General features: G+C 40.8%; 1 protein-coding gene across 1 annotated transcript; it reads left to right on the plus strand.

Moving 5' to 3' along the window:
- Positions 1 to 2906: 2906 nt before the first annotated feature.
- LOC134583358 (palmitoyltransferase ZDHHC3-like) lies at positions 2907 to 13833 on the plus strand. Its single transcript, XM_063440252.1, has 9 exons — positions 2907 to 3054; positions 6573 to 6661; positions 7500 to 7573; positions 7711 to 7823; positions 8915 to 8976; positions 10147 to 10261; positions 11329 to 11401; positions 12087 to 12216; positions 12421 to 13833. The coding sequence occupies exons 1-9, from the start codon at positions 2927 to 2929 to the stop codon at positions 12507 to 12509; spliced, it is 873 nt and encodes a 290-aa protein (XP_063296322.1). The 5' UTR covers positions 2907 to 2926; the 3' UTR covers positions 12510 to 13833.
- The last annotated feature ends 9278 nt before the right edge of the window (positions 13834 to 23111 follow it).

Raw genomic sequence — 23111 nt, forward strand, 5'->3', positions numbered from 1 at the left:
CCATTGTCCTGCATCTGGGGACACCAAGCACACTGCTAGAACACTCATAAAAGTGAGACATTAAAAGGACACTACACACACCTAAAACACCTTAGCTTGCTGGAGTGCTTTATGTGATAAGTGTGTGCTCTTTTATTTTTCTCTCTTTTTTTCAAATGTTGCAGATTTTGATAGAAATTGGCACATTTGTTAATTAACCTTGTTACACCCCCCTTGCTGTCAATCAGACAATTGATCCTTTAACCACCTGGTTGTTTAGCTCAGTGGAGCTAAACTAAAGAGGCAGACAGTGAGCTGCATTTGGAAAGTCTGTGATTGCACAGTCACAAAAAGTCTGGGCTTAGAAAAAAATGGAGTGTTTGTAAAGGCAGCACAGAATGAAATCTGCAGATTTTGCAAGCTGTTTTGAGATATACCCCCCTCAATGGAAAAAATGCATAATTAAATGCACAAATGTTTTAGTTGATGCACCACAATATCTGCCTAATATCATGTAGATCTCCCTTGTATGTTCTGTAACCATTCTATCATGGCCATTACATTTTTCAGCTATGTGAGCTACCGTAGCGCTTCCGTGCGATCAGACTAGCCTTCGTTCCCCATGTGCACCAATGAGCCTTGGGTGCCCATGACCCTGATGCAGGTTCACCGGTTATCCTTTCTTGCACTACGTTTGATAGGTACCGATGGTGGATAAAAACCTGCTAACAGTTTAATTGATATGCTTTCTTGAAGAAGTGAGTTTTCAATGATGACCCCACAAGATTTACTGTTTTGGAGATGCTCTGATCCTGTCATTAAGCCATCACTATTTGGCCTTTGTCAAAATCACTTAGATCTATCCGCTTGCCAATTTTTCCTGCTTCCAACACACACAATTCAAGAACTGACTGTTCAGTTGCTGCCTCATATATCCTACCCCTTGATAGGTACTTTTGTAATAATATAATCAATGTATTCACTTTACCTGTCTGGTTTTAATGATTTGGCTGGTCAGTGTTTCTATTAAATTATTAAAAATATTGGAGTGTTCCTTTAGGTCCATGCTCAGACCGCTTCAAAGGTACTCTATGCATGGTCTGGCCAGAGAGGGGCAAGCCAGAGAGTTTGACCTCACCCATGTCTTACCAGACAGATTTTCCCATTGTTACCATGAACGTTGGATCACCTGTCTCTCCCTGGCTGATGGGAAATAGTATATTTTTGTGCTATGAATGTGACATCTATGAAGGATTGTGTGCTCTTAATGGATAATATATTGATATTATTCTACTTTGGGGGTTCATTGCAAAATATGTACCACTATAAGCGGCTCTGTCACTTCTCAGTATTTCATAAAGAATATATCAAAATATGATATACTAATGCTGACTACATTGGACTTTTAGTGAAATTAAAATGCGATCCAAAATACCATAACACATAAAGTAGGGACCACTTTGTCTGGTGGTAAAACCTTTGTTCAATCCCAACATTGGAGTTCAGGCATTGCCTCGCTCAATGCCAAACTTGATCTGTGGAGGCTCCATAGACCATTGTACTCTTGCGGCTCCTGAAAGATGAATTGCCAGGATCTGAAGAGGATCTCCGGGATTAAGATGGCAGCAGCTACAAGGTACAACTTTGGGTAAGTAAACCTATATTTCACTGCACCCCAGGGCCTTTGTACCCATAATCAGAGAGGTCTCCTTTGGGGATCCTTGCAAAATATACAAAGATTACCGAAGGTGACATATCAGCTTTAAAGGTATATTTCTAATAATACTACATATTCGTCAATGCCCCTACGCACTGCCAAAAACCTACGTCTATCCTCTGTCCGTACTCCCACCTCTAACGCTCGCCTCCAAGACTCTTCCAGGGCTGCACCTCTTCTGTGGAACTCCCTTCCCTCCTCCGTAAGAATTTCACCCAGTCTCCACTCATTCAAAAAATCATTGAAAACTCACTTCTTCAAGAAAGCATATCAATTAAACTGTTAGCAGGTTTTTATCCACCACCCCACTCCTCTCCTGCAACTGTCAAAAATTAGCTACTAAGCCCTCAGTGAACACTTTTCTAACATACTTCGTACCCCTACTTTTACCCTTTGTGTCACTATTATACCCCACTCCCTCTACAATGTGAGCTCATTGAGCAGAGCCCTCCACCCCCTCTGTTCCTGTACGTCCAGTTGTCTGGTTACAATTACATATCCATTAGTCCACCCATTGTATAGCGCTACGGAATCTGGTGGTGCAATATAAATAATAAAATAATTTTATATGTAGAGCAATTCGATGAGTTACAGCTTCCACTGTGTTGAATAAGAACTTTTCAAGCAGTTTTTTTGCAATGGATGATAGTTCCCAGTCTGTCTCCGCTGCTCCAGTTTTAGCCCAAGCAGTGATGGTCAATAATGAACAATCACAGAGTGGAACCTCTGCCACTGGGTCTAGGTACCATAGCCACTTCAATGAGATGAAGTGGTTATGGTGTCTAGCCTATACCTTTAATATGTGATGTATGCACATTGTTGGGCATCATTGGGTAGACCTGCCCTGCATTCTGAGCAATCTCAGTGCTACAGGTAAGGAATGAATCATTCTGGAGTCATTGTGCAGCATATGAATGCTGTATGTTACAGAGCCGCACTTTCCATGTGCTGCCTATCAGCATGAAGTGATATCTGCTGTCCATAGAAACATGGTGGCAAACCTATCTCTTTATTATTGGCTGATAATGGCCAGCTCAGTACTGAAGGGGTTAACTACCCCAGGTCTCCATAACAACCAGTCAAACCGGAAGGGAGAGTTTACTTCCTGACCCAAAGCGGAAGTGATTTAATGTGTGGTTTGGACCGCCTACTGGGCGTGACCTGTGCGCGCTCCTGTGCTGTGATTGGTTTGATCGTGTCGTGGGCGGGGCCGGGAACCCGGAAGTGTCCATGCTGGTCATGGCGGGCTGTATTGGGGACCCCTGTGGGCTGCTGTGTATTCTGCTGACTTACCTCAGCTTGGGCTATGCGGACTATGTCATCCTCAGGCATATCCTGCTGGCATCCTACGCAGAGAGGTGAGGGTGCAGGGGGAGAACTGGTTAAAGATGGTAAATAGAGGGAGAGGGGGTGAGCAGACAGAGGGAGAAACAGAGATAATAAGGGCTGGATAATACATAGGAGGGAGAGGGTTAATAGGGATCTTATTGGCTATATAGAGGAAGGAGGGGGTTACTGGGGATCTTATTGGCTATATGGAGGAAGGAGAGGGTTAATGGGGATCTTATTGGCTATATGGAGGAAGGAGAGGGTTAATGGGGATCTTATTGGCTATATGGAGGAAGGAGAGGGTTAATGGGGATCGTATTGGCTATATGGAGGAAGGAGAGGGTTAATGGGGATCGTATTGGATATATAGAGGAAGGAGAGGGTTAATGGGGATCTTATTGGCTATATAGAGGAAGGAGAGGGTTAATGGGGATCTTATTGGCTATATAGAGGAAGGAGAGGATTAATGGGGCTCTTATTGGCTATATGGAGGAAGGAGAGGGTTAATGGGGATCTTATTGGCTATATAGAGGAAGGAGAGGGTTAATGGGGATCTTATTGGCTATATGGAGGAAGGAGGGGGTTAATGGGGATCTTATTGGCTATATAGAGGAAGGAGAGGGTTAATGGGGATCTTATTGGCTATATAGAGGAAGGAGAGGGTTAATGGGGATCTTATTGGCTATATAGAGGAAGGAGAGGATTAATGGGGCTCTTATTGGCTATATGGAGGAAGGAGAGGGTTAATGGGGGTCTTATTGGCTATATGGAGGAAGGAGAGGGTTAATGGGGATCTTACTGGCTATATGGAGGAAGGAGAGGGTTAATGGGGATCGTATTGGCTATATGGAGGAAGGAGAGGGTTAATGGGGATCGTATTGGATATATAGAGGAAGGAGAGGGTTACTGGGGATCTTATTGGCTATATGGAGGAAGGAGAGGGTTAATGGGGATCTTATTGGCTATATGGAGGAAGGAGAGGGTTAATGGGGATCGTATTGGCTATATGGAGGAAGGAGAGGGTTAATGGGGATCGTATTGGATATATAGAGGAAGGAGAGGGTTAATGGGGATCTTATTGGCTATATAGAGGAAGGAGAGGGTTAATGGGGATCTTATTGGCTATATAGAGGAAGGAGAGGGTTAATGGGGATCTTATTGGCTATATGGAGGAAGGAGGGGGTTAATGGGGATCTTATTGGCTATATAGAGGAAGGAGAGGGTTAATGGGGATCTTATTGGCTATATAGAGGAAGGAGAGGGTTAATGGGGATCTTATTGGCTATATAGAGGAAGGAGAGGATTAATGGGGCTCTTATTGGCTATATGGAGGAAGGAGAGGGTTAATGGGGGTCTTATTGGCTATATGGAGGAAGGAGAGGGTTAATGGGGATCTTACTGGCTATATGGAGGAAGGAAAAGGTTAATGGGGATTTTATTGGCTATATGGAGGAAGGAGAGGGTTAATGGGGATTTTATTGGCTATATGGAGGAAGGAAAAGGTTAATGGGGATTTTATTGGCTATATGGAGGAAGGAGAGGGTTAATGGGGATTTTATTGGCTATGTGGAGGAAGGAGAGGGTTAATGGGGATCTTATTGGCTATATAGAGGGAGAGGGTTAATGGGGATCTTATTGGCTATATAGAGGAAGGATGGGGTTAATGGGGATCTTATTGGCTATATGGAGGAAGGATAGGGTTAATGGGGATCTTATTGGCTATATGGAGGAAGGAGGGGGTTAATGGGGATCTTATTGGCTATATAGAGGAAGGAGAGGGTTAATGGGAATCTTATTGGCTATATAGAGGAAGGAGAGGGTTAATGGGGATCTTATTGGCTATATAGAGGAAGGAGAGGATTAATGGGGCTCTTATTGGCTATATGGAGGAAGGAGAGGGTTAATGGGGGTCTTATTGGCTATATGGAGGAAGGAGAGGGTTAATGGGGGTCTTATTGGCTATATGGAGGAAGGAGAGGGTTAATGGGGATCTTACTGGCTATATGGAGGAAGGAAAAGGTTAATGGGGATTTTATTGGCTATATGGAGGAAGGAGAGGGTTAATGGGGATTTTATTGGCTATATGGAGGAAGGAGAGGGTTAATGGGGATCTTATTGTCTATATAGAGGAAGGAGAGGGTTAATGGGGATCTTATTGGCTATATAGAGGAAGGAGAGGGTTAATGGGGATCTTATTGGCTATATAGAGGAAGGAGAGGGTTAATGGGGATCTTATTGGCTATATAGAGGAAGGAGAGGGTTAATGGGGATCTTATTGGCTATATAGAGGAAGGAGAGGGTTAATGGGGATCTTATTGGCTATATAGAGGAAGGAGAGGGTTAATGGGGATCTTATTGGCTATATAGAGGAAGGAGAGGGTTAATGGGGATCTTATTGGCTATATAGAGGAAGGAGAGGGTTAATGGGGATCTTATTGGCTATATAGAGGAAGGAGAGGGTTAATGGGGATCTTATTGGCTATATAGAGGAAGGAGAGGGTTAATGGGGATCTTATTGGCTATATAGAGGAAGGAGAGGGTTAATGGGGATCTTATTGGCTATATACAGGAAGGAGAGGGTTAATGGGGATCTTATTGGCTATATACAGGAAGGAGAGGGTTAAAGGGAGTCTGACAAGTTTGTAAGAGGGAAGGAGAGGGTTAATTGAACGTGACAGGTTGAAGGAGGGAGTTAAAGGGAGTCCTACAGGTTGAAGGAAGGGGCTTAAGGGAGTCTGACCTGTTGTAGGATTAAAGAGAACCACCTACAGATTATAGGAGAGGAGATAATTGAATTATCCATTAGATTACGAGAGAGAAAGAGATGTAATAGGAGAAATAGAGAATGTTTTAAAGGAGGGAAGGAAAGGGTTAAAGGGTTTATATAAGGAGAAAGAAAAGGTTAAAGGGCTGTTATGGGTTATAAGAGGGACAGTGAGGGTGGCATGGAGTTTGCCAGGTTATAATGACAGGACAAGTGAATGAAGCTTTAGATTTTGTAGTAAGGTAACAGTTTCCATTCGTAGAGGAATGCTATTAGAAAGAATTAGACTGTTATGTTGTTTGGAATTTCGGGGTGAAATTGAACTTGTAATGTTACAAAGATGTATTAGTGGTTGAAGTGGGACTGTTACAGGAGAGTGTCAGTGATTTACAAGGGATTTAGGATGTTCTAGAAGGGGAAAGAGGTAGTTTAATACAATTTGACAGGTTTAAAGAGCTGTAAAATTGGTTAAATTACGCTTGAAAGATACGATGAGCCAATTTTGGTGTTTTATAGAGTAAGAAAGTAAAGGAAATGTTTAAACTAGCTTCAAACATTATGGATGAGTCATAAGGAAATCTGAAAGCAGATCACATGTCTGCACTAAAATTATAACAAGGGGTTCAGTTTGGGGGCAACGTGGAAAGAAAATGGGGATGTAGCTGATATATTTAATTCTATTTTTCTTTTTAGGCGTATACTCAGATAGATTGACACCGCGTTCCAGTGCTTTTCACATGAGTTCCATGAATTTGACCAACATTCCATTTTCCTTTTATTTAGTTTCTGGTGTCCTCTTCATGCTGCTGGATTCAACGTGGTAGTGTTTATGCTGCTGGCATGCCACACTAGAGCTGTGTTCTCTGATCCAGGTAAATGCCAATCACAACATGAAGGACTTTACTTTCTTTTTTTGTATTATGAGATTGAACATTTTACGATCACAAGTACAGTTATTTCTGTTTGAAATATAATGATAGCTACAGATGTCTCCCTCTGTAGCTTTTGTATTTTCATTCTTCTGCATTTTACCTAGAATACAGGACAGACCAAGCAATGATAAATCACTTTATCATATAGTGGCGCTTGCTAAAGGGGTCATAAACCCCATCAGGGCTCACAAGGTATGTGCCTATGATTGTATCTTTATTCATTTACATTCTGTGGTGAGAAATGCGTAGGGGCTCTTTCTAGTACTAGACAGTTGATGTGTTAGGTCATGCTACAGGCATGCCAGTGAGATACCTCAGTGGGCTAATGCATCATCAGTAGAATCTGTTCAACCCTTGGGTCGTAGGTTCAAATCCTGGCATGGTTGACTCAGCCCTTCATCCTTCCGAGGTAGATAAAATGAATACCATTAAATTGGGTAATTACAACCCCTGGATGTTGGGCCAGGGTCTTGGAAACTAAGGTCAGAGTAATCTGAATGTACCTTCCCTGGTTAAATACTTTGTTATTATTATTATTACAGACATTCTTACATTTAGTTAACTACAGATGTAAAAAGTTATTCCACTTTAAAGTGTGTCTTCAATAACTGTAAATCTTCACTCTAGAATGTAAACTTAATTCACGATATAAAAGAGCTTCACAGTATGAATATAAGGACTTGTTACATTGCTTATGTTTTCAGTTGTGATATGTACTTTTATTTATTAAATTTTTTTTCTCTTGGCTGAGCTTTTTATTTAACTTTGCTTTCCGCAGGCACTGTCCCATTACCAGATACAGCCATTGATTTCTCAGACCTCCGTTCTAACACGCCACGCAAAAGTGACAGGGTAAGAGGTGCTGATTTTACCGCGAGTCATGGGAAACGTGAGCGTTGTGTTATCTAGGGGTGTTTTTAATACCAGCTTTATAGTGCAAATTATTACATACTTGCATTAAACAAAGCATTTTTGGTGGATATTCACAGGGAAATGAGGACTGGACAGTGTGTAACCGCTGCGAGACGTACCGACCCCCTCGTGCACACCATTGTCGAATTTGCCACCGCTGCATTCGGCGTATGGATCACCACTGTCCCTGGTACGTTAGTTGGGTGTCTTGCCTAGTCATACATCATTTACTGTCTTACTGTACAGAGGTTTTTTGATGCAGTTGAAGGAAACACTCCATGCACCATAACCACACAGCTAGCTGTATTGATTCTAATGCCAGGGATGCCCTGAAGCTGTTCCATTACAAGATTTCAAATTTGATTTCAAAACTTACCTGGGCGCCTGCACCACATGCAGTCTTCTTCTTCTAAAGTCAATACAGGACCTTGTTCAATGAGCACTGACATGCATGCCCCTGCCTAGGATTTAACTAGATTCTCCTGCAAGAGAAAACTGGAAGCAGGAGCTGCGTCGGCGGCACCATATACGTTTTACAAAAATGGCGAGGTGTGGTGGTTATGGTGCTTGCAGTGTTCCTTTTAGAACTTGGCGGCTGTGTAGCTGCTTCAGCATTGAGCTCTCACTAAATCAGTAAGTGATTCAATTAATCATAATGTTAAAGCGGCTTTGCTCTTTTTAAATATTTCATAAAAATAGAATCAATGCAATTAAAATCTCTTTTGAGACAGAGTAGGGGCTACTTCATTCTGGATTTCCAAGTAAACGAGAGTATAACGTACACACTAAAATGGTTAAATACTTCCTGTGCAGGGTGCTTCAGAAAGGAAGGGCCAATCCCGGGAGACATCAAGATACTTTTCCAGGTACACCCGAGGTTTCTTCTAAAAGGCAGATTTGTATTAGAAACAAAAAAGTGGAGACAACGTTTTGGCTCCTCTCTGAGCCTTCATCAAGTCTTTGATAAAGGCTCAGAGAGGAGCGGAAACATTGTCTCCACTATTTTTTTTTCTTCTTCTAAAAGACTGCACTTATCTCTGGCGTTCCTGGATATTTATCATTTCTTCCATTCTACTTTGTTCTGTAGTCCATTTTCAGCTTGAAACGGCACTTGTTAACCATGTACAATTCCACCTTTTGTCAACATCGGCAGTGCCTATAAGTTAAAGTAGTATCTACATTGTCTAATATCTTTTTTTTATATTGGAATTTTAGTGAAATGCGACATTGAGCTTTAATTCCTGTTTCTGATTATGTTGTTTATATTTCGTCTCCTAATAGGATTAATAACTGTGTAGGGGAGCTGAACCAGAAATACTTCATCCAGTTCCTCTTTTACACTGGTACGTCCATTCCTTGTATGTGATAGCTCTATGCTTCTTATTGCCAGCAATATATTTGCACGTTGCCAAGATTAATATCCATCCAGTGTGAGAACAAAACCTATTTTGTGGATCCATGACTATTCAGAGTGAGACAGTTTTTGTTCTCAATTTTAAAAGGAAGGTTTGTGTCCAAAAAAAATCATGTTTGCTTTTAAAAACAAACAACAAATTAATTGACTGTGTGTGCGTGTATACATATGCACGCAAATTCAAGCAGTATGTTTGTATACATACAATTCGAGCTGGGGACACGAATTGCGAGTCCCCTGCTCTCCACCACCATTTGTTATCCCGGTCCCCACAGAAGAGGTTGTTTGCCCATACTGGAAGCAAGATACGCGGTGATGCAGCAGGCCAACGGTGGACTTTTCCAAGATGGCTGCAAGGCCAAAGGCTGAAATCTTAGCCCAGACCAAACAAAGCAGGTTACTAACCCTTAGGAAGGAGAGAGGATTCGGTTTGAAGGAGGATCGGATCCCTGCTGGGCAGCTATAACAAATGCAATAGTGTGCATCCAAATCAAATCCCACTTGGGCCAAGAGCCATTTGAGTAAAGCCCACAACACACAGCCAATGTCTGCAAATGGAGACTTCCAAGGGGGGTGGACTGGAGCAGTACTGTCTTCTGGGTCCACGAAGGAAAAAGTGTTGGCTCCTAAATGTGCTCAGGGGCTGGCACTGGCACTCTGCAGAGACTGTACCACTTGCTTTCTGGGGTGACTCCTGTGAAAACACTTCGATCTTGCCTAGCCTGGACATTTGCTGATTGTATTATCACCCGGCTGAACATTGAGCCTACCAGTGGTGTTCACACACTGATTTATGTTCTTGTCCTGCTGATTGCGGGATGCTTCCCTGTGTTTAATATTTCTTTAGACTGACACACAGCTAGTGCGTAGGTCAATGTCCTTATTCGATCTGCTACTTGTGCCTTTCACCATTTAAAAAGCTATAAAAATATCGCTACGTGAAATTTGCCATATTTATCTTCTCCATTGCTGCTTTAAAATATTGCACAATACTATTGCATTGTTATGCCATTGTACAAAAAAAAACGTTTACTGAATATTTTTCGTCATTGTCTAACAATAAACAGAATAAAGATTTGTAATTCTATTATTTTTGCAGGACTGGCAAGTCTCTACGCTATGGGCTTAGTCATTGTCACATGGCTGTGGCCCCCAAAGAGATCAACAGTGGATGAATCAGACAAGGAAGCTGTGCATCTTAACCACGTGCAGCTGTAAGAGTGGAATGGTTACAGACTGCAGAGGGGGCTACAAATTTACAACTAACCATTGATGGTTTTAATAGAGCATGCAGCCGTGTTTATGTGCTGAGTTGCAGGGTCCAATATTTGTAAATTCTGTAAAAAACCAAAATCCAAGACTCCAGCACTTTGAACAGATGGTGTAGTTTAGTGCACAGACTATGGCAATGTTTCCGTCACTGACCTTTAAATCTCGTTCCCATTACGTGATTCATCACATGACTCTTTAAATTAGTCCATCATACATGGGGTTAATTAAAGGGACACTCCAGGCAGCCCTTTTTACTCACCTCGTTCCAGCACCGGGAGCCTCGTTAAGCCGCGCCCCCTATTTAGTCAAAATGACAAAATACGCGGGAGCGAGCAGGGAGCAATCAGACGCTTCCATTCAGAAGCGTCATTGCTCCCTTGTATTTTAATACGTCTGACGTGTACATGGCCTTTTTAGGGCCATACATGATAGGAAGTCCCTCTGGTGGCCGTCTGAGTGACGGCCACTGGGGTTTTTCCTATCAATCAATGTAAACACTGTATTTTCTCTGAAAATACAGTGTTTACATTAGATTGCCTGCAGGGAGCTATAGATCTCACCTGAACAAATACATTAAGCTGTAGTTATTCAGGTGACTATAGTGTCCCTTTAAGTAACCCTTTAGTGGCATTAAACATTTTTCATGTATAATAATTGCAATAACGTTCTAATGTGTCCAAATTCAAAGGCAAGCAAAATACCATTTAAATCTGTGTATTTTAGGTGTTTTTATTTATTTATTTTTTTATTTATTCACAATGAATAAAGCATAAATAAGTAAAAATCCAGATTTGAAAAAAAGTCTTTTTTTTTTTTTTGAGTAATGTACTTTAATATACTTCTCTTTAGGAGTAATATATTACTCTACTTCTGACATTAAAAACCAAAGGGACATTTGATCATCAAGTGGGTTTTGAGCTAACTTTCCCATAAATCTGTGGCCCTACACAATTTGAAGAAGATTTTAAATTCGCCATGCCCATAATTTTAAAATGTATTTGCCTTTCAGAGCCCACTGCATCCTCCTACTCATAGAATCTGCCCTCTTCGGCCTTTTCGTCACCGTTATTTTTTATGATCAGGTAGGTAATTCATTATTTCGTGAATGAGCATAATTATTATTGTGATAAAATAAGACGGAACTTGCCAATTCGAATCCTGTAATTTGAAATGGCCGTGAAAAACATAGTGGTCAGAACTCCAAGTCTATAACCAGTACGTTTTGAATCTGCAGATACATACATGGCCATCTCACCTTTTCATCCTTGTAAGGTCAATAAAATGAATACTATTTAGATGGGTAATATATTTCATACACAACCCAGGGCATGGAATTTACTATTGAAAGCTGACTGTCCCCTTCTTGGCTAACTGTGCTGTTATAATTATTGTTATTATTATGCAATATCAGAATCCATACTTTTATTTGAGGCTTGGCTAAATACATTTCACTGCGGTCTGAGACTTCTATTAAAAACAAAATTGGTATATTACGCCAATAACATACAGTTCTAGTCCCAGATCCTGACTCTTGATATGATCATTCTTAGGGGTATTATATCTTCTATCTCAAGCTACTTTTGGAGCTAAATTCAGTAGCTTGGTGACTAATCGATTTGTAGAGAATGTTATTCAAAGCTGAATCAGGAATATGCCCAAGCAGCAACAACTAACCTTCCCCCTGGGCACCTTGTAATCAAACTCTTCCATATCTTACATTTCATACCTTTCATGTTCACCTACGTATTGCTTTTATTTTTGTTTAAGATTGTGTCTATCATTAATGATGAGACTCCCATCGAGCAGCTGAGGAATCGACTCTTAAAAGAAGCACGTAAAGAGGTCACTCACACTCGCAAACCGAAGATGGCTCTGCTCCGGGAAGTGTTTGGCAGAGGTGAGCCTCTCTACCTCATAGCTGGGGCCTAGCTTTGTAGCGACTGCCCTATGATAACATTTTGTACCTATTCTGGTAATTTTTTTGAATAATAAGGGCACATCTGAGAGCCTGATCATCTGGTTAATGGGCACAGCTAAAGCTGGAGCAATTTTTTTTCTTGTTGCTTTTTTGATTGATTTTTTCTTCCCCTTCTTTTTTCAGGTTATGCCATCTGCTGGTTTTTCCCATGTAACAGTCCCCCAACTTCAGGAGGTCCAGCTTACAGCTACCTTCCCGACTATGATGTTTGACAGCCTGGAGTTATTTTTTCCCCTACAACTGTCTACATTCTACTTTTAAACTACAGGTCAAAGAAGGGAGACGATGACCCAGTGTTATCAGAACATTCTATTTCCCAACTTTCTCCTCTTTCTACTGGTATGGTATCTGCAAACATTCTGCTGCTGGAAACACTTGGATTTTGCAGTTTATCCTTTTCTTGTTTTTGTTTTTAAATATTTTAACCACTTGGTATTGTCCTCACCTCTCTCTTGCTGATATTGTCCTATGCTCTGCATGATGGACCTGTCTGCTCGTGGTGAGTCTTTGTTTTCATGACGGTGAATATATAGTCCATCAGAAGACTTTACTGAGCTGCTTCTTGATATGATTTGTTGCACTGTAATTGGGTCCCTATTTCTGACTCCACATATTTCAAGAGACCTCACTAATATCATCCATAACTGAATGAAAAGCACCTAGCCTGGGAAATGGCGGTTTGGCAAGGAGTTAGGCCAACCACTGCTGTTTTAGGCACATGGTATAGAGGTGGCATTAATCTCCCACTACACAATACTATGACGGCATTACGTGGTAAATATATCTCTAAAGACTACTACATGTTTGAGTATAGTTGGTTGGCTCCCTGCTGTATCACTTTTGTGAGTATGTTTTCCTATTGCACTATACCTTCTGCAGTCTGTTTTTGTCTGCTGTTCTATATCTTTTGTAGCTATTTTTATTCCCTTCCAGAAGACTGTCTATTTCCTGAAAGTCTATACACAAGGATGGTACATCTGCCCTTATCTGCCATCTCCAATTTATTCCTCCATAATGTGTAACGTGCAATGATCATTGGTAACAGAACATTGTGCTACTAGAGTAAGCATTCTGTGTGCAATGGATACGTATCGATTGTTTTTGTGCCAGGAATTTATTTAATATGTTGGGTCAAGCTGTATAATTTTTGGTTCCACGGTAGTAATTGGATTACTATTCCAAGAATCATGTGAATTGTAGTATAACAGGATTGGAGTACCAAGGTGAAAAATACTTGGTCTTCGATGTTAACAAATGCCGAGAAGACTTTGACGTTTTTAAAAAAAAAAAGAAAAGAAAAGAATCCTTATGCTCCTTTTCCTCTCCCTCCCAAACTGCAGTGTTTCCCATTTTTACTCCATGACCTCCTGACAATCAGGATGCTATGACTTTCTAGTTCAGCCATAGGATTTTCCATTTAGGAAGCTGACGTTTGAACTACAACTCCCAGAAACGCAGTTACATAAGACAAGCATCCTGTTCTGTTTAGCTCTCGTTGGTGAATATCTTGAATGTCTGTAGCAATTGCAGTAACTCAAAAAAATTAGGATCTTTTATTTATTTATTTTTTTAAAATGTGTTAAAATAAAATACATTTTTTTTAATATATAAAAATAGTAATAGGGAGCAGTCCAGGTCTGGAATCCGTGTTAAAAAAAAAAAAAGTTGTTTATTGTATTTCCAGCAAATATTTGTGCAAAATATAAATCAACGTTTCGACCTGTTCGAGTCTTTATCAACATCTTGATTATTTATATATTATATAATATATGTATAATAAAATGGGTGAAATCCAGCCTGGAATTTCCATTTTAAAATTCACGTAAAATTATGCCCAGAGTTAATGTTGAGTAACCTGATCAATCTTTTGATATGAGGTTGAAAATCTTGAATTAGCAATGTTATGGTGCAGGCATCTGGCTTTTAGAGCTTGCGGCAATGATGGCAAATCCTAAAAACCAGGGTACCAAGGCATGTACATTGTGTCGTTAATAAAAGGCAGTAGATGTATTAAGTTTCATGTTCCCTAAAGAAGATAAGATTTCTAAATCACACCATTTGTCCAAATCCTAACCTTTAACTGTGGTTACCATTAATGTTTCTTACAAATCACGTAAACTGCTTCCGATTTTTTTTTATTTTTTTTTGTGCTGGGAAAGCAAGATGTAATGCAATGACTTGAATCCTTTATTGTATGTATATTTGGGTGTATGTGTTTATGTATCATATTTTGATTCAGCTTGAAAATTCTACTGGGGAGAAGCTGAATTATAAAGTAATAATGGCTATTTTTATTTTGAACAGCAGGGGTCAGTATTTCCCACAAATCTTCAAGCACTCTATCTCCACTCCTGGTTTAGAGCGCTGTGTAAAATGGTTCTATACAGTATACAATGTAAACAGCAAACCATTCAACAGCTTTTTGTCCTGCTGTTCATATTAGGCTGCTTCTATCCCTCCAGCCATAATGTTCTGTTAACCTTGTGGGAGCTGCAGTCCTCAAGAAGCTGGAGTGCAGAAAGTTAACTATTCTTTCCCACGATCCTTTTTTTTTTACATTTTTTTTTTTTATTCTGCATTGTACGATACTGTTGTATTATAGTAACTGATCTGTGGTGATGGAGGTTTTGTTTTGAAAATTTTCTACATCGGATTTGTGTTTTAGACCTAAATCATCCTAGCATTTGTTCTTGTTTGATTGGGTGTACCAAAGCACGCTTCGAATATAAAAATGGCGCTGAAGGCATCATTCTTCTGTGCCTTAAAGGGATCCCAGTCATAGGTGAAAACTTTGAGTGACTTTCGCTAAATGATACCCAATGGGATTTTCTATTTTCTACCTGATTGTTTTGCTATTAACAAGGGCTTTATTCCCTAAATAGTGAGTTGACAACCAACTTTATAGGCCAAAACCCCTTTTCCCCGTTATCTCTGTTACGTTAGTTTACCACTATGGTAGTCCAACTTGGTTAACTGCAGATGTTGTGGACTACACCCCTCCTGATGCTTTGCCAGCATTATGGGAGATGTAGTCCACAGCATCTGGAGTGCTGAAGGTTGCTTACCCCCCTGGTTTAGCATGTTGGTTGTCAGCTGACTTTTTTAAGGAATTCCCCATAGATCTCTGTGTTTGTATATTTTGATGGTGGAATGTCTCAATACTGGTGGAATAATGCTGGCTAACTCTGTGAGTGATATGAACTGTGTTGCTGTAAAAATATTTATTGCTTATTGGTTTTTATGATTTAAAAAAAATGTACATATTAAACAAAGCTGTAAAAACTGAATTCTGGGCCCATTATTTTTATCATGTGCCAACCATTTGTCAACAAAACAGTTCACTTTTTGCTTCTTTTGTCTAACTTTAATTATAGTATTCCTTAAATCTAGTCTCTCCTTAGATGAAGGCACAGAGGCCGTCTACACAAAGAGCAACTGCTTACCGATCAGATGAATGCAAAGGTCTTCTAATCTAGTGCTATTCTTGGATATCCTATCTCAATGAGCTTACAATCTAGTTTTTATATCTAGTCCCTGTCCTAAAGGTTTTAAAATAAAGTGATGGAGTTACATTACATTTTGCAATAAACACACTGTCCAATTGAGTTTATAATCTGGTCTTAAAAGGAGGGACATTTTCTAAGGCTATAGATAAAAAGGGGGGGGGGGGCAGAGCTCCAAATAACCGACAGTCTATGTAATGGGAGCCCCACTACAAGGAATTTATGATGCCTCACTATGGTCTCTAATTCTATGAGGGGTGTAAATACATTTAGAGGTTTTACAATAATGCATAATATTTTGCTTGTATTAACGAAGTGTGTCGGTAGCGTCATTATTTGTAAAGCGCCAATAAATTTCGCAGTGCTGTACAATAGGTAGACTAACAGACAAATATCTGCAACAAGACGAGTTGGACGTACAGGAACAGAAGGTGTTAAAGGCCCTGCTCAAACAAGCTTACATTCACAGGCATCGGCAACCTTTGGCACTCCAGATGTTTTGGGCTACACCTCCCATGATGCTTTGCCAGCATTTTGGGTGTAAGAGCATTATGGGGGGTGAAGTCCACAACATCTGGAGTGCCAAAGGTTGCCTATCCCAAAATCTAGAGAGTGCTAAAGTGGCACAAGAGGTAAGGTTGCATAAGGTTTCATGCCTGCCACAATTTGGCACCTGTGACCTAGTGACATATTAGAAGGCGTCCTGCCTAATACCTATGGTACATTAGGGGCACTTTGTCAGATTCTCTTGCAGGGGTTTCACAATTGCAAATATAGCAACTTGCGTGTGAACCATGTAAAAACCAGAACAGTTATCTGCAAATTTATATTTTGTGCTGTTAATTAGGAGCTGGAGTAATCAATGGAATGATAAATGGTTATAGCCGGTCATAAATTAAAGGAAACTTTAAGTCTTTTTTTTTTTTATGTAAAACGAAAGATTGCCTGTGATTATTGTGTATCATTTTGTTTGAGATGCCTTGGAACTTGCGCACAATAGTTACTTGCACTGGCCTTTTTCAGATAAGCTGTGCTTCTGCCCAACAACAACTTAGATACACTGCAGTCACCAGAACCACTACAGCTCAATGTAGTGGTTCTTGTGTCCCTGCAAACTCAGCAATGTAAACGCTGCCTTTTCAGAGAAAACTTTACTCCCTAGAATCACCTCTAGGTGAAGTAACTCAGACTGCCACTGGGGTGCTTCCTGTCTTAGTGCTGCACTGTAGGCGGGACCTACATTATGCATTTCCATGCTTGGCATGGAGATGCTGAACACTTGCCAAATGAAAGCATTGGATTGGCTGAGGTCATCAAAATTGATGATCTCAGCCATGGAGTCAGAGCCAGCAGTGGTGAGACTAGATCAGAGGTGAAACGTACCTTGGTAAGTTTAAAAAACCAAACAAAACAAAAAACAACATTTTAACTCTACTCTGAGTGGGACTGGAACCTAAATATCTAGTCCAGGTATTGGCAATCTTCGGCACTCTACATGTTGTGTACTGCATCTCCTTTAATGTTCTCACAGCTGTGTACAGCTGGCAAAGCATCAAGGGACATGTAGTCCAGAACATCTGGAGTGTCAAAGGATGCCTACCCCTGATCCAACACTATAGTGTTAGGAATGCATGTTTGTGTTCATAACACTTTAGTGTTTCTTTAAAAATGTCAGCCCCCAAAAGAGCAGGATCAACGTTTAGATACCCTGAAAAGTGGCCTTTACTTATGTTTACAGTACCAAACGTGTGCAGGTACTTTTTAATACGTGCAATTTTTTCTTTAAAATGACACTTTTCCTTTGCAATTTTATGTGAGCAGACACACAACAACACAAATATATATGTTAAAGTTATAACTTAAATAAGTAAAATCTTACTAATCAACTTCAAAATTAGGTATGTATTGAGATTGATGGCTTGATATGTTTTATCACTACAGAGTCCATAGTGGTTAGTGACCAGAATGGGCTACGGTGATAAAAAGTCAGTGGTGGCCTGGTCACTATTAAAGCAGACTTCCTAGTGCAAAAATAAAAGATATAAAGATATGCACTTTCTATATCTGCTTTGTGTTTTTGCATCTGAATGTGCTATTTTAGTTTAACTGATCTTAAAGGGACACTTCAAGCACCGTAATTATTACAGCGTGTTGTAGTGGTTGTTTTGCAATATCCACCATTTACTATTCCGTCTGTTTGTTATCCAATAGAGATGTGGGCATCGCACTCTGAGATGGGCAGAGGACACTGCAGTGGGTACATGCATGCAGCATAGAATGTTCAGGAGCCTAACTTACATAGTGAAGATGTAGTTTAAACTCTACTGATAATGGAGAAATAAAAATAAATGAGAGAATTATCACTGATGACTTCATTGTATCAAACCGCTACAATAAGTTGATATTTTTTTTATGGATACCACTTTAAATTTCAGTACTGCAGCCTCTTAAAGACCCACTCAGCTTTTTCTGAATTGTAGCAAATTCACATGAGATTCTGATTCTGAATGTCAATGTTTCAGACTAGACCAGCCAAACTGTGGCTATATCAGAGTAGGAAAATGTTCACAGATCAGCTATTTTAGTCTCCTTTTTGTCCTTCGGATTTCAGTTTGGAGTTTAGTGAATAAACACCCTACTGTTTCAGATCACTAAATGTTTTGCTCATCTTTAATTCTGATTTCTACATCTATTCAAGGGTTAAGCGGTTAGTGGGGGGTTGAATTAAAGAAAGCAAAGCATTAAAGCATAGATGCATTTTTGGGTTGTTGTTTTTTTTTAACTCGGGCGAGGCAGCCATATGTACAGCATTAGAGAGTTATCCTTCCAACAATTGCTTGCTAACCCTTAACCTGCCAGCAAGCAGGGCCATGTGTGGTAACCCAACCCTGCCAACAGCTATATGCAGAGTTCTAAGCTTTTCCCTTGTGTTCACTGTAATAGGAAACCAGACATTTTATCTTCTCTATTCTAAACAATTTGTGCTCCACCCTATTCCCAGGCAAAGGGTTTGTAGAAATATGAAATCCCCCTTTAAAAGCAGCATCCAAGTAATTGTACCATAAATAATCCATTGCCTTATATGCTCCCTCACCCTCCCTTTAATTTTTTTTATTTCCTTAATTTTTCCCACATATACCCGGGCATTTCTTAATCACAGCGGCCCACTGAGAAGAGGGCCAGATAGGGTGTGTTTTGTCATCAATAATGACAAGCACACCCCATCTCAAAATGAGCACGTTGGTTCAATGCTCTTCCAGGGCAGGCACTGTGCTGGCAGGGGAAGGAGAGAGACAGAGAGGACCCGGGAGCTCAGCCTGCAGCTCCTCCGTGTCCTACTCTCGCGAGAGTGAACTCTCTGGAACCCTGGAGCGCGGGCTAGAGTTCACCTCACCACCACTGGGACCACCAGGGATCCAGAAATGTCCCCCCTCCTCCCAGTAAAGGTAAGAAGGGAGGGGGAGCATAAATATATTTTAATTAAATCATATTTTTTTTTTAAAGTATATTATAAAAAAAGCCCCCCCTAGCCTTATCACACACACACACATTGCCCCTCCCCCTCACACACATATACTGCCCCCCCACACATACACTGCCCCAGTCACACACACACACTGCCCCAGTCACACATACACACATACACTGCCCTCCATACACACATTGCCCTACACATACACTGCCGCCCCATACACACATACACTGCACCCCTGACATACACTGCTCACACACTCACATTGCACCCCTCACACATTGCACCACTCACACACACACACTGCTCCTATGCCCTATGACAGCCCCTCCTCAGGTAAGTTGTCAAACTGTTCTTAAAGGGTTTGACTACTAACCCTGGAAAGGGGGTCCCGGCACTATGGGCACCATAACCACTACACTGAGCTGTAGTGGTTATTGTGTCTGGATTATTTATTTAAATAATCTACAAGTGCTCCTCCCGAGATCAGGCTCTGGATCCGCCACTGAGTTGGGTAAGGGATCTAGTGTATGGAACCCTGGAAAGGGGGTCCCGGCACTATGGGCACCATAACCACTACACTGAGCTGTAGTGGTTATTGTGTCTGGATTATTTATTTAAATAATCTACAAGTGCTCCTCCCGAGATCAGGCTCTGGATCCGCCACTGAGTTGGGTAAGGGATCTAGTGTATGTCTTGAATGTAGAGAGAGAGAGAGAGAGAGAGAGAGAGAGAGAGAGAGAGAGAGAGAGAGAGAGAGAGTGTGAGTGTGTGTGTGTGTATGTATATGTATGTGTATATATATATGTGTGTGTGTGTGTGTGTGTGTGTGTTTGGGTGCACTGTATGTAAATGTGAGGATGCTGTGTGTGTGTGTGTGTGTGTGTGTAGGGATTGTGTGTTAGGGGAGGCAATTTAATGTCATTCTATATGTATTATTATTATTGTTGTTTTGTAAGAAAAATAAAAGCAAGCATTATATCCCCTCCCTTCTTAACTTATGCCTGGGAAGGGGGAACGTGCAGCCTTTTCTGGTGGTCCTAGTGGGGAGTGAACTCTAGCCTCTCGCGAGAGGAACCCAGTGGAGCTGCAAGATAGAGCTCCTCCGGGTCCTCTCCTGTCTCTCTCCCTCCTAAGCCGGCAGCCACGTTTTACTGTCTGTGAGCCGGTGAAGAATAGTAAAACATGGAACACAGTGAGGCTGGCACTCGGCTAGCGGCCTCGGCCCATGGACATTACGGCCCACTAGGCATTTGCCCAGTGTGCCTGTGGGCCAGTCCGGGCCTGGTCTCAACGCTCTGCATGGAGATACTGAACTTTCCCCAAAGAGATGCATTGATTCAATGTATCTTTATGAGGAGATGCAGATTGGCACAGCGTATGTGGAATTGCCTCCCAATGCTTAACTAAGGAAAAAGTTATTGGCAGAGAGAATCAATTTTGATGTGCTCAGCCAAGAAGGCGGAGTGGAGGCGGAGCGAGCCGCAACAAGACAAATGTGGCGCTAGAATGAATTAACATTTAATACCTCGTTAAAGGCAGGCGAGGGGTGCTAATAGTTTGTATTTTTGACACTATAGTGCTCCTTTAAGGTAATTCATCTGTCTTTTTGATTTAAAGGGACTCTGTAGGCACTGTAACTGCTCCATCTCAGTGGCTCCAAAGTCTGGAGTCCCCTGGTGCCATCCTTCTATTCAGCATTAAACTGTCTTTAATGTTTTAATGTTAAATGAGAGTTCCCAGCAGCCCATCCAATTGTTCTACAGGGCTAATGAGGAAGCATTAGCATGAGCAGCAGTGTCTGGTTAGGATTGGCTGAGTGTGTCAGCTGACCGCTTTCAGCCTATCAAAGCAACCATTGCTGGTATGAATTGGTATGGCTAGAACGAAGTGTGTAATCTCTGCCTTAGCCATACCTCCAGTAAAGTGGTGCTATGAGAGGTCAGGGACCCTCATTCAGGTTTAAACTGCTAAAAATGGAGGGACAGTGCCAGGGGCTCCAGGCACTATAGCTAATTCAATTAGATGAACTGGTTATACTTGCCACAGTGTCCCTTTAACCTATACACCAGCTCTGTCACCCAGTATCAGAAGAAGAGGAAAAGTGCCGCGCAAACCCATGATCAAACCTACCTCCACTACCAGCAAATAAGGTCATGTAAAGGAACAGTATAGGGTCAGGAGTACAAACATGTATTCTTGACCCTAAAGTGTAAAAAACTCTATTTAGCCCTATGTTCTCCCCTTGTCCCCCTTAAATAAGCAGTGTACTTACCTTTTATTCCTGTGCGGCAACGGTCCGCCTCATTGGCTGAGATCATCAGAATTGACTATCTCAAAAGCATTGGATTAGCTGAGAACGTTAATTCTGATGATCTCAGCCAAGGAGGCGGGGCAGGGGGCTATACCAAACATCACCATAGCCAATTAGCATCTCTATGGGGAAAGTTCAGCGTCTCCATGCAGTAAATAGGCAAAGATAACAAAGTGAGAGTACAGATTTTGGGCTCATATTAACATTGAATATTGTGATTTTGTATTTTCTAAGATGTGCTGGGAAATGCAATTCTCCACTGGTTGTCAAGATTACTTATCACTAATTTATGCTGAATATATCAGAAATAATGCTGTTCTTCACTAAGCATCATGGGAAATGTAGTTTTCAACACTGGGGTTGCTAAAGTTCACAATGAGAGATGTAACATACTGGCTTCCTTATGTGTATTCCAAATCGGGAAGGTAACACATTTTGGCAAATTTGGCAAAATTCCAAATCAGTAATTTTAGTCTCCGTTTTATTAATTGAATTTGATTTGCTAAATTCTGATATTTAGTGTAAAATCAAACCGGGTTATTCACTATAGTTGGATTTAGCAAGAAGCAAATACATAGTGAGTTTAGACCAAATAGCTGAACTAATATAGCTGACTGCATTTTTTTCTGTTTTGGCATGAAATGTGAAATCAATTTGAATTTTTGACAATTTACACTTTAGCGAAATAGCTCTTTAGAAGTATTTTTACAGATCAGGCCACCTTAAACAGTTATTTGTTTACATTTCTTGTCTTTGGATGGGTATGTTTTAGATTTGTCTCATCTTTCAAGCATGTGCTCTGTCTATTTTTGTACGTAAATGTTATTAACCATTTGTGCGTAAATGTTATTAACCTCTCTTAATAGATTGTTCCTTGAATCTGCAGATCTTTCATGCCACGTGTCAGCTATAGCCTGTTAAGGATCTGAGTCAGATGGGAAAGTAAGACTTTTTTTTTTTTGTCTTCAGATGTTTGGCGCAAGTTTCAATGTTGACATAAATAGAGCTGGATTTGAAGAGAAGGAAAGCAGAACTCTTTTTTTATTTTATTTTTTGCATCTAAGGGGAAAATGTGACTTATTTCGTTCATGTTAAATTGAAACAATTGGGGACTATAATTCCCATAATCCATATCATTCCTACTGCAGTATTATAGAAGTTTTCTGGCAGTCCACAGGTTGGCCATCCTTGGTGAGTTTTAATGGACTTGTTATCTGCTGCGTAAATTCAGTCCTAACTTGGATTGATTTTGTGTGGTTGGGGGCAACCATCACATTGTTACAACAGGCCTGGTAGAGCAGGGGTTAATAACATTCAGCTAACAGTGTAGGGTAGGCCTGGTGTCGGCCCAAACTACTATAACACAATTTTAACGCTTTTCTTCGCCCTGTTGCTCCTCCTCCTCCTACCGACTTAACCGCCACAAACTTTGCAACTCACTTCACTGACAAGATCTCTACAATCAGGGAGGAGATCTCTCATCTCTCTCCTTCCACTTACAATATTTCCCCAACCTCACTCCCTC

The sequence above is a fragment of the Pelobates fuscus genome, chromosome 13 (assembly GCF_036172605.1).
Source record: "Pelobates fuscus isolate aPelFus1 chromosome 13, aPelFus1.pri, whole genome shotgun sequence".
Taxonomy (NCBI): Eukaryota; Metazoa; Chordata; class Amphibia; order Anura; family Pelobatidae; genus Pelobates; species Pelobates fuscus.

Bases quoted from the DNA above. Each gene is read 5' to 3' on its own strand.
- LOC134583358 (XM_063440252.1), top strand. From the start codon at position 2,927: ATGCTGGTCATGGCGGGCTGTATTGGGGACCCCTGTGGGCTGCTGTGT. The intron at 3,055-6,572 runs GTGAGGGTGCAG...CCTTTTATTTAG, and splicing joins CTGGCATCCTACGCAGAGAG to TTTCTGGTGTCCTCTTCATG. The intron at 8,977-10,146 runs GTACGTCCATTC...TTATTTTTGCAG, and splicing joins CCAGTTCCTCTTTTACACTG to GACTGGCAAGTCTCTACGCT.